This window comes from Equus caballus, chromosome 21 (assembly GCF_041296265.1).
Source record: "Equus caballus isolate H_3958 breed thoroughbred chromosome 21, TB-T2T, whole genome shotgun sequence".
NCBI lineage: Eukaryota > Metazoa > Chordata > Mammalia > Perissodactyla > Equidae > Equus > Equus caballus.
Window position 1 is genome coordinate 47,525,294 of NC_091704.1, and position 12,557 is coordinate 47,537,850.

Sequence of the window (12,557 nt, forward strand, 5' to 3'; positions counted from 1 at the left end):
ATTTTAAGGTAGCGTACTTAATACATTGCCTTCTTTCTAACTAGCCAAATAAGGCTTTGAAACACCCTGTATTTTGTCTCGTTTGTAAAGCTTAAAAGCTACATGTCTGTGGCTCTTGCCCTGATAACTTGCACTCACTGATGCTGTAATGAGCAAGATTACAAGATGAAAGGCTAGTGTCTCTGTCCTGTCAAGTTTATGTTCAAGTTGCTACAGCCACAAGAGATCCGCTTGTCTTGGTCCAGATGCTTCAGAGCTTATATTCAATTTGTAGAGAAAGGGATGATATTTTAAAATGTCATTTCATTTTCTAGGATTTGTCTTTGATCCCTTTCTCACTCTTTCTGATCTCAAGGGAAGTAAAACTTACAAGTAATTTTAATGCTGAGATTTTGGGTGTGTGTGTGTGTGCGTGTGTGTGTGTATTTGTATGTTGTCTTCCCAGAAGTGTTCTGGGGTCCTTAATTTGGAGGTGGGGTAGGAAAGTGCATTTTGTTTTCTGTGCTCACATAAGTTTGCTTTTGAGGGCGACAAGATATGCTTCTCTTGGAACTGTCTTGAGCTACTTTTATTCTCTTTCGGTTGTTTCTTCCCCTGAGAAGGACATAATGAGGCAAACGGGCTGCTCTCTTAGCCTGTGCTCTTGGACGCAATAGGACTAAATAGGCTTAGTGGATCTTAAAAACTGGTGTGAGGGTTAGGACAGATCAGTTTTCCATGTGACGTTCTCCCCAATGCCTGCACTTTGCTGATCAGCCCCTTTAGACTCGTCCTTACAGCACAGCCGGCCACATGTGCCACTCTCAGTTCTGCTCCTGTCTCTGTCTGTATGTGTGAAGAAGAGACCACCACCGCTGCCCTGCTCGGGACTTCCCAGGCTGCTCTTGGGGGCCACCCATAACCTGAGCAAAAGCATTTGTTTCCAGGCCCAGTTTCTGAGTGTCATAGAGATTTGCTCTTAGCAGCGTGTGACCAATTCTTCAGGTCTTTGTTGTCATCAGATTTCAGAGAAATCTTTTAACAGAAGTAAATTTGAAAATGTGAGTGAATGGTGCTGTTTGGGCCTTAGCACTTTGAGATATACCGTGCTTACTGTTGAACTTTCGAAGACTTTTAATCACACCCTTTGGTTTAGTTCGTTTCAGATATTCATTGTACAGATATTGTGTGCCAGGCCTGTTTTTGTGACTCAGAGCCACAGACAGAATGTCGTGATGCATATTTATTCATGTGCTTATTTATTTATTTTTTTGCAGTGTCCATTTGTACTATTTGTTTCCTAGTCTGGAAGAAGGAGGATTAGCAACCTATCGGACTGCCATCGTTCAGAATCAGCACCTCGCCATGCTAGCAAAGGTACGTCAACCATTCAAGTCTGGCGTTCTCGTCTTCAGTCCATGCATAACTTTGCATTTGCATACGTAACCCTTTAGGGTGTAGTAAAGGTTTAATATTTTATAGACTGAAGGATTTTTTTTGTTTAGGTTTTAAGGATTCAGCCTTATTAGTTCTGTTACCTTTGTGAGTTTCACCAGCAGCTAATGAACTCCACGGTGAGGTAACTTGATAATAGAAGAGGAAAAATTTGACAGATGTGCATGAACAGAGTTAAACATTTGGGGGAAAGGAACATAAGAACAGAGCAAAAGAAATGAAATATTTTGTATTTTCCTTTGTGTAATATTTCTGTGTTACATTTGTTTTTAATTTATTTTAACAAGCAGAATTATATCTTTGAGTAGAATGCTCTAGGCTGTTTATATCCACAAGGGATACTTTACAGATCTTTGAGCATCCTCCCAAATCCCAAATCCCATTAATTAAGATTCAGGGTTTAGGCTGTCCAGCTAGCCACATTGACTTAGCTGAGTGACTAACAGAACTGTTTCTTGACTTAGATTCATGGTAGGCATTTTACTTACATCATCTCATTTGATGTTGCTATCTGTGCAGTGCCGTCTTATAGTAAATCATAACAGATAGAACATGGGCACCTGCATTGGCCATCAGGATTCCACTCCACACCCCTCCTCTTAAAAACAGGGGGCCGTGGACAAGTTGTTGTTTCCTGCTCCAAGCCTCTGCTTTCTCATCGGTAAAATGGAGATGGCATTAACACCTGCCACACAGGGTGGTTTTGTGAGAATTAAATGAGATTATCATTTGGGTTTTAATGGTTCACTTTATAAGGGGCTTGGTACAATGTCTGTTCATAGTAATCACACAAACATGTAAATAAATTAGAAGGAGTTAGTTGTTTTTCTTGCTGCTACCACTGTTCTAATTATAAATCATTACATTTTATAGACCTGTGGGTTTATTCAATAGTAGGGGGAATTGTGGCTCTTAATTCCCAAATACCAATGATCCACTGGAAAAGCTTTTGTGAATTTAAGTAATTTCTATTTTGTTCTTCATTTTGATATAAATGTTGGAATTTGATAGAAAAGACTAGGTAAAAACCCATTCTAGATTTATGACTGGCTTCTTAATTTGATCTTGGCAAGGCATTAATTATATTCAAAATGTAGTTAATTTTAGCCCATGGTTTTTGGTTAGCAAGAGTACATTGTTTTATGTAACATCATCATCATCATGATTACTTTGATGGTGGTGGGCTTTGAACTAGTTTTGGTAGCATTTGAGAATGTAAAAAATGGCGTCTTAATGAAAAACTATAGGCATGCTAACTTGGTTTTAGCAGCCTCACAATCAGTGAAATTCCACAACTCTATGTAAAACTGCTTCAGTGTTTAGTTGATTTAATTTGTCCAAATGTTTCCTGATAGTTCACATAAGCGTCCATTGGAAATGCATGTTAATAAGTAGATTGTCACTCCCCTCCTTGCATTGTTTTCTTTTCAATTTAACATATACTGGAATTGCATAATTATTTTTCAGACAGTTATAGGGAGGATATTTACAAATTGTGGGAAATTGCTGTAGCCTAAAAACAGAAGCTACTACATAACACACTGGCTGCTGTACAAAGCCATGAGTTATGACAGGCGTGGCTAGTTTCTCCCTTTAGGGATTTCTATGTGATCTTTCTTCACTCCAAGCTGTGACATTACCACAGCACTCAACACCCATCTGCTCCAGCAGAAGGCAGTGGTGGTCTTGCCCTTCTTCTGTCTAAACCAGTGGTTCTTAACCACTTGGGAGGGGGACACTTGGAGAGTAGCAGACCCCTTTGAGAATATAATAAAAACTCTAGGTCACCTCTCCAGACAAATGAATATTTTAGCACACACACAGTAGAACACTGCTCTTCCTTTTAAAAGTTGCACTAATGCCTGCATGGAAAAAGAAGGATATAGAGCAGGGACTGTGAGAAGTTGGAAAATTCCTAGCATTCCAGAATAATTGTTTATAATATAAAATATGACTTGCAGTCTACTCTCCAGCAGGGCTCCAGAGATAGCAAACAATTGGATTTTCCCAGTGAAGTTGTAAAACAGATGAGATTTACATATTCTAGTATAAACTCTTGCGCTTGGGGATCAATTTTTTAAAAGAGGTGTTTTCTGCTGTTGCATTTGTGGTAGTCAAAAATCTCATTTGAGTATATTTTATATTTATGAATTCCTAGCGTTACAAAATGCTGATAATATATATGTCTTGTTTTTATTGTCTCTGTCTTTTTCTAATATAAATGGATATGAATTTTTTTTTCGTGAGGAGAATTGGCCCTGAGCTAACATCCATTTCCAATTGTCTTCTTTTTGCTTGAGGAAGATTGTCGCTGAGTTAACATCTGTGCCAGTCTACCTCTTTTTTGTATGTGGGATGCTACCCCGGCATGGCTTGATGAGTGGTATGTAGGTCCTCACTGGGGATGTGGACCCACAAACCTTGGGCCACTGAAATGGAGCGTGCGAACTTAACCACTATGCCACGAGGCCAGCCACTGGATATCGATTTTTTTTTTTTTTTAAAGATTTTATTTTTTTCCTTTTTCTCCCCAAAGCCTCCCGGTACATAGTTGTATATTCTTCGTTGTGGGTGCTTCCAGTTGTGGCATGTGGGACGCTGCCTCAGCGTGGTCTGACGAGCAGTGCCATGTCCGCGCCCAGGATTTGAACCAACGAAACACTGGGCCACCTGCAGCGGAGCGCGCGAACTTAACCACTCGGCCACAGGGCCAGCCCCAAGGATATCGATATTTTTAACATACATACCGAGACACACAAAATCTGAATACTTTTATGTGAGGACTGATGAGACTCATATTGTTCTAGGTTGTTCTTTGACTTGTGACTTGTTCCATATTACATGGCATGTTATTGCTTCATAAGTATTTATGGAATTGAATTACATGGTAATGGAAACATTTATTGTATGCGTATGCAATGTTTGTATCTTTCTCCTTTTATGGAAAGAATTTTGATTTCCATTTATTCAATCTCAGAAGATTTATAAAAAAAATTCATTCATGCTGTATCTAGTTCTAAAAGAACCTGAATTGATTTTTATATTATAATACATACAAATGGATAAGAAATAAATTGGTACTAAACTCAAAGTAAAGAGAAAATATGGATAATACAGTAAAATGAAGCCAGAGGTAAAGTTAGTGTACACAGATGTATTTATAAGTCCTATACAATTTCTAGAACTAGGACACAAATTTGGCTCTAAACTTTTCTGAGGTCAAATAAAAGGAAACAAAATTCACTACAAATAATATTCCCAGAAGCCTTAAGATAAATCCAGCCTGTTGCTCAGAGGATCTCACTGAGCCTTCAAAAAGATGAGTGTGGAGACCTCATAAAGGGAACACAACTATAATGATAAAGGACCCCCAAAATTCTTACCAAATTAAAAAAAAGATTTAGAGTTATAAGGCATTTTGAAGTCTTCTGAGGGTCCTCATTTACTCTACCACATGAAAATCTGTTCTGTATGGTATGGGCATCATAATACCACATAACTCTGGAATCAAAGAGGTCAACTTTGGGTTGGGTTTGTGTCTCCCTAGACATATTGGGTGAACCCAAGGGCCTATGGTCTTATAGCAGAGTCTTATTCTAGGTTGGGCTGGTGCTTGGTCTGAAGTTGGAATTGGACAGCTCACATCTGATTAGTTCGAACCTCCTTGAACCATCAGTGTTCATAGAAGTCTACTTGGAGAGAAGTCTTGATTTGTGACAGCTGAACCATATGTAAGGACTCCTAATGAATGATAGACTAGACTTTCTTGATATACTGACATCAGGCCAATTAATTTGTAATCATAACCCTTTATCCTTAGGAGATGTTGAGTTCTTACAGTTAGATTTTGCCAAATTCTTTCTTACTTTCTGTCATTTTGAATTTTGTAGAAACTCGAACTGGATCGATTTATGCTTTATGCTCATGGACCTGATCTTTGTAGAGAATCAGACCTTCGACATGCCATGGCTAATTGTTTTGAAGCATTAATAGGTAATTTCTCTTTATATAATCTAGTTTCTTACATGTCTAAAATGTCTGGAGAGCACAGAAAATTCGATCTGGAGACTTGGGACAAAATTACTTGTTCCCAAAGTATGTGAAGTCCCTAGTCTAATACCCACCCCCTTGTATTGTGGTTATTGTGGCTCCTCCAGGGCAGCAGTCATACTTCCTTTCCTTGCATTCCTGGTGCCTGAAACAGTGTCTGATGTCCATATTTAACTTAGTATATACTGAATTGAGTTGAAGTGAATTGATATGGAGATGGATTACTTTTCAGATTTGGTTTAGGATCACATGCATAAATAAGCAGTGACTAGGTTGCTGGTGAGGCGCTAATATTGTTTTTGATCACATTTTAAACTATTCACAAGATTTTCTGACTTAAACATCTTGAAAACACTGCATTTTTGAAATCCCAGGGCTTGAGTCTATATAACTATTATTTATTCACCTGAAGTGAGACTGATTCAGACACCTTACTTCCTTATTCAGGCACGTTACTTCCTCTCTTTCTTTCATATTGTAACCAAAATACAGTTAGCTGTTGGTACAGGAAAGACGTGAAGAGTTAATTAGCTGGTGATTGCAAGTATGCTTCACAATGAAATATTACAGTAGATTGACAAGTCCTTGATTTTTTTAGGTAAATGATTGAGTACATTTTACTTTTCAAAGGGCTTTGTACTTCCTTATCAATTTTGCCCTCTTTCTTTGAAAAGGAATATAAAAGCTTCCCATTATAGTTCTCTGCTGATGATGGTAGCAAGAGAATGTTTAATAATTATCCGCAGTCTTTTCACAGCTATGTTTCTTTTACACAGATATGTCTGTTTCCAGAGAGTTTGTCACATGGAATTACTGTACTCGGTACACATAATATTTTTGACAGTTAGTGTTACAGTTGGCTCCAGAGCCAGGCAGACACGATTCAATTCCCTCTCACATCGTTTATCAGCTCTTTGTCTTTGCCAAGTTATTGAATCTCTTTGAGCCTCAGTTTCCCCATCTGTGACATGGAGATAGCATCACTTACCTCACAGACTTGTAAGGATCTTAATATCCAGTCATGGCAGCATCCAGTCCAGAGCAAAGTTCCGTTTCCTTAAACCCTCCCCCAGATCATCTACTGTGATCCCAAATCCTACAAATCTTTTCTAACACCCTCTTACTGAGGCACTCAGGAAGGTGAAGGTAAGAATGTGAAAATGCTTTGCATGGTGCCTAGGGCATAAGTGGCCCCCAGACCACTACCACTACAACTACTACTATTAGTATCATTATTATTGTTATTATTACTGCAACTATTGATAAATAATAAGTGTATTTCATCATCAAAAGCCCTAGAGACTAAGTGTCTTAGTATTTTGCACAGAACGTAGGCTTTCTGAAGACAGATGTAAAAATATGATTTCAAGAGTATATGACTACCCTACTCCAGAGTATTTGGTACCCAATTAAAATGTTACGACTGTACTTACTGGTGATTGATGGCAAATGTGTGTACAATGCTTAATTATTTCAAATTAAAGGTGAAGGTTGTCCTGATTTTTATTTGCAGAAGTCTTCATTTTTCTGAACACAGATTTTGCCTATCAGATTTTTTTATGATCTGAAATGCAAACTATAAATATAGAAAGTAAGACATAACATTTTTGTAAAGTCAAGTATTTGTGCATAGTTCCCTTAGTAAATTCATTCCCATACCCTTCTTGATAGTTCATATTTGACCTCTTTTACTTACAGTATTAGATTTAGATTTAGTAAAGTGAGTTTTGTATTTCAGTCTAATTTATAATACAAAGCATAGCTAAAAGAGGAAATGCTACCTTTAAAACAATTGCTTCTGATATTGTTGGGTTTTTCTGTGAGTGGGTTTTGGCTCGCCTTTTTGCTTTTTATAGAGATATGTAATTTTCTCCGAATATTAATGCAGGCTTCATTTTGACATTCTCTTCCTTTCATCTAGGAGCCGTTTACTTGGAGGGAAGCCTGGAGGAAGCCAAACAGTTGTTTGGGCGTCTACTCTTTAATGATCCGGTATTTATCTCGAATCATTTGATTTTTCTCACTTCTATATCATTACAGAAGATTTTATATCAGTTAGTCTTTATATTTTAAAGAGAGAGTAGGAGAAACAAAATCCCCAAATCTGCCATAGATGAAGAGGTTTCAAGTACATCAAAAATAGCTTATTCAGTTGTTGCAGATGGGAGAGTTCCGTGGACATTTACACTAGGAGTTTTTCTTCTCCCTGAGACCCCATCTTTCCTCATGGTCACGTGTAAATTAAATCTGAATACAAATATAGTAGGTCTTTGCTTTATTTTGAAGTATCTTGAAGTTAATTATGATTTTCTATTTTATAATCCTTGGGTACCTACCCCATGCAGGCTTAGTTGAAGCTGTAGCCTTTTGGCTTTTCTGTTTATGATTTGTTTTTATGTAAATTATGTAGACTAGATAAATGTACATCTATTTTAGAAAGTCAGTTCATAGGGAGTTTCTGAAAGGACTATGAATAAAGAGTTGTGGAAGTCTTTTTTTTTTAAAGCAAATTATAGTTTAAGAAAAAATGATAGATTCGAAAATAGTTTCTGTTGTTCCTAAAGTATTAAGCTATTAATATTGCTAAAGCTACCTTTTTAATCCTGCATGTAATCGAGCATACTGGATGCTTTTTGTACCAAAACAAGTCAATTTAACATTTAAAGGGAGAGGCAACTCTGTATTCCAAATTGAAATGTCATTATAATTGAATGAAATAGCCCTCATGGAGCAGTGAAGAACATAGGAAGCCAGTGTTTTAAACCTTTGTGAAACCTCAGCTTAAGTGGCTGTCAGATGTTATTACTGGATTACTTAGGATAGTTTGAAAAAAAAAAAACCCACAATCAATACTCTTGAAAAATGTGACCTGGATGATGCTCATATCTGAGGATTTGATTATTTTTTTATCTGTCTTTATAGAGATATGTAATGATTTTATGTATGAATTTCCTCCTGATGGGAAAATTATCTACAGATGTTTCACGTCCCCCCTTTTGCCCTGCACATATAAACAACTGTGCATCTTGATTTATATCTGTAGCAGATGGCATGCATTTTAAGACTTTTTCTCAAATCTTAAAATATCTTTGTTCTGGCTTTTATCTTTTGTTGGCAATTTCAGCAACCTCTTTACTCCATCCTTCCCGTCTTGCCTTCGTGTGTCCTCTCACCCCTTAAACTTGTCGCCCCACCCCTACCTACTCTCTGCCCCATCTCCCTTTTTACCTGCATCCCCCATCCACTCTACATTCCTGTTTTCCTGAATTATATGCAGTTTTACACCTTGTGTTCTTAACTGCATCAGTTTTTGTTTAGATTCTTTTCTCTAAACTGCTTCTCTCCCACTTGTCTACTTAGCAAGCTTATCTTATATTTCCAGTACTGACTGCAATACTGGCACGTGCAGTGTTTAATAAATAATTGTTAAAGGAATGAAATGAATAAATGCCTAAATGAAAAAGCAGAATCTGAACATTCTTTTACAAATGGTACAGCTGAGATTCAGAATTCATTACAGTGTGTCTTTTATGAAACTGAACAGGGCTTAGTAATATATGGTCTTTCCACTTCAGCATTTTCAAATGCACACCCTCGGACATTCCACCTTGTTTGACATCTCCATGTTGGCTTACATCTATTAGTTATAGTATGTGAGAGATGTTGGCAAACCATTGTACTTTTTTTTGAGTAATGATGTTGTGACAGTCTAATCAGCCAAAGACAGCCGGGGACAAACCTGTAGCCGACCCAGTCAGAAATACTGACTCCATGCTTCAAGGGAGGTGGGCGTCCTTGTTGAGGCCTGGGCTAGTGCCGACTGATTCCAAGGAGGGGCCAGGGAAGCAGGGGGCAGTTCTTGGTTGGTTGCCATGTCTGAGGCTGGATTGGAAGCAGCAAGGGATTAATTTGGGACTGGGTGCTGTCAGGAGCCGAGGGCAATTTAGCAGTTGAGTATCCCTTGTGGTCATTATTCAGGGGTAAGACATAGCAAAGCAGGTCAGAGGGCAACATTGGTAGAAACAAAGTTGTCCCTCGAAGAGGGGCCTGTCCTGGCATTTTACAGCTTCTGCAAGACCTTGAGGAAAACACTGTTTCCCATTAACTTTGCAACTGGTTTTATGTGTGTCATCTGCCCAGCCCTTTTAAGAGCAGGGCTGTTTTTTGTCTCTCAGCCTGAACTGAGGTTTCCTCTTTCAGCCCCAGACAGTTTTTGCCAGTTGTGTTTTTGTTTTTGTGTGACCGTTCTTGGTTTACCCAATACATTCAGAGCTGTTGTTTCAATTTGATCCTCCCAGTGGCCCTCTTAGAAAGATAAGGAGCTATTACTATGGAATCTTTCCTGTTCCCCCCACTCCCTCCCACCCCTTTTTTCCTTTACACATCTTTCCCAGCATCTGCCACCCAGGCCTTTCTCGGGAGCTCCAGGAGTTGGAAAAAGTCTCTTTTCAGATTGCCTCTGGGCAGCTTCGCATGGGTGTTCCACGGATGCCTCATTTCGACAGGTTTAGTATTTGAACTCATCACCTTAGCTCAAAAACATGTTTCTCCTCCTTTATTTTTGTCATCTAAGCCAGAAACCTTAGGATCTTCTTTTGTCCTTAAGCTTTTTTCTCCCTGTATCCATTCAGTTGTAAAATCTTATCAGTTCTGTCCCTAATATCTCTTGAATTGGTTCACTCTTGGCCATGCTACTGCTTTAGTTTTTACACTCCTTGTCACTTACCTGAAGTATTTAACCTGTTGTCATTCCCCACCGTTCCAGTCCATCATTCATGCGACATTTAGTCTTCTTTTTAATGCACAGATTTTATGATGATCTTTCTCACTTAAAATCTTTGATTTCTTTACTGCCTGCCAAAGTCTATACGATACAACATAGCATTTAGTAGTTTTCATAATCTGACTCCCCCCTATTTTTTCAGTTTCCTTTCTTTTCCCTCCCGCATTGTGCCATTCTAGGAATTACTTTTTTTTAATTAAAAAAGTTTTTTAAGACTTAATTCTTTTAGGGACGTTTTAGTTCACAGCAAAATTGAGAGGAAGGTACCAAAATTTCCCGTATACCCTATGCCCCCACGCCTGCATGGCCTCTCCCATTATCAACATTCTCCACCAGAGTGGTACATTTGTTGCAATTGATGAACCTATATCGACACATCATGATGACCCAAAGTCCGTAGTTTGCATTAGGGTTCGCTCTTGGTGTTGTATATTCTGTGGGTTTGGACAAATGTATAATGACGTGTATCCATCATTATGGTATCACACAGAGTGTCTGCCCTGCCCTAAAATTCTCCAGGCTCCACACATTAGGAGGTACCTTTCTGTGCTTGTGTACTTTGAGATGTATTATTTGTGCATTTATGATACCTTGCTTTTGATTCCCTCACTCTACTGATTTGCCAAATTCCTTGTGTTCTTCAGGATACTTCTGAAGACTCACCTCTTCTTTGAAGCTTTATCTGATAGCCCCAGGCAGAAGTTTCCTAGCACTTAGTATATATTACTATTATAGAACTTATCACAGTTTATTAAATTATTCTTATTTACCTTCCTCCTTCCCCACTAGGCTCCTTTGAGGACAGGGATAGTATCTTATTCGTCTAAATAAGCTAATACATTATAGGTATTCAATAAAAACATATTGCATGAACAAATGTGCCAGCAGTCAATGAACACTTTCCACAACAAGCTGAAGGTAGAGGCTTTGCCTCAGGTCCTTGAGCTAATGCATGATAGAACCGGATTCCAGTCTAGATCTTCTCCAGGACTTTTTCTCTGACACCAAGGTGCACAGAGCCGTATCTCAGTATGCCGAGGCAATGGACACAGTTGAAATTGTTGTGAGGTGTTAAGCAGTTACACCAAGATGGGTGGCATTAGACATCAAAGGAGAAATCATAGTAGTTTTGAGTGAAAATCTCGTAGGAGAAAGGAGAAAGGTGGAGCAGGAAGTCCCTGAGAACTGTGAGCTTGGAGATTAGAGTTGATCGGAAGAGATAGCTGTTTATGGTTACTGTTGATATCATCACTATTAATAGCATTTTCTGTGTGCCAGCACTGGGTTTAATGCTTTGAGTGCATTGCTCGTCGAGGCATCAGAGAACATTTGAAGTAGGGACTGTAATTATCTTTGTCTTACACTGGAGGAAAGCAGGGCCCAGAGAGGTTAAGTAACATGCCAATAACGAAATTGGGATTAAACCCAGGCAGCCTGACTCCTGAGCCTGGGGGCTTCCCTAACACCATACTCCCTAGTTTAAGGTGAAAGACGGAAAGTTAGTATTTGGTCATTTGAGTATGTGGTAAAGGATGCCCATTAAGGCACTTAGGTTTATGGACTTGTAGCTTAGATGAGAGGTCAGACCTGCAGCAGAGATGAATGAGTAATCCAAACTGAGCTAATGGCTAAAGCAGGGGCAATGGTGGAGCTCTCCCGAGGGGCAGGTGAGGGATAGGTCAGTCAAGGAGATGACGTTTGGTACATGTCCATTTTGGGTATAGGAGGAGGGAAAAAAGCATTGAGAGAGCATGAGAAAGTTCCAAGAGGGGAGTGACATTCAGTGTAATTCATGCTACAGAGAATTCAAGGGAAAGGTTATTGAATTGGTTAAGAGAAGTGCTTTAGAGTGCCTTAAAAGAACGCTTTGATATTTAAGCTTTTTTTTTTAAATATTGGCCAAAAACCCCACAACAAACTAAGTGTGTTTTATTAAGATGCAAGTTATACAAAAATATCAGGTATTTTATTTCACTTTGTCATCATGTGTGTCACAAGTGATATGTTTTCCTATACTTCTCCCTCCCCAAATTTTTGAAAAATATTTTTTCCCTCTTTAAAAATTTTTTTGGTTCTTTATTTCAAAAACCTAATGTCAAGGCCAGAGAGTAGCTTCAGTCAGAGGCACCCTAGACTCTAAAAGTGAAGGAAAAACACTTTAATCCTGAGGAAGTTCTAATTATAACTGCCTCTAGATTTAACTCAATGGATAAAATAATGTAGGATAATTTTCCATAAAATTCATTTATTCCCCTATATCAAGTAAACATTTGTAATGACCACCATAAAA

At 38.5% G+C, this 12,557-nt stretch overlaps 1 protein-coding gene across 31 annotated transcripts in view; it reads left to right on the forward strand.

The window, feature by feature from the left end:
• DROSHA (drosha ribonuclease III) overlaps positions 1-12,557 on the forward strand; it is a 119,921-nt gene that overhangs the window by 83,201 nt on the left and 24,163 nt on the right. For all 31 annotated transcript variants that reach the window (XM_023625807.2, XM_070246398.1, XM_070246401.1 and 28 more), the window contains 3 exons: positions 1,257-1,356; positions 5,325-5,427; positions 7,406-7,476. In XM_023625807.2, coding sequence (XP_023481575.1) covers positions 1,257-1,356; positions 5,325-5,427; positions 7,406-7,476 — 274 coding nt within the window. The remainder of the gene's footprint in view (positions 1-1,256; positions 1,357-5,324; positions 5,428-7,405; positions 7,477-12,557) is intronic.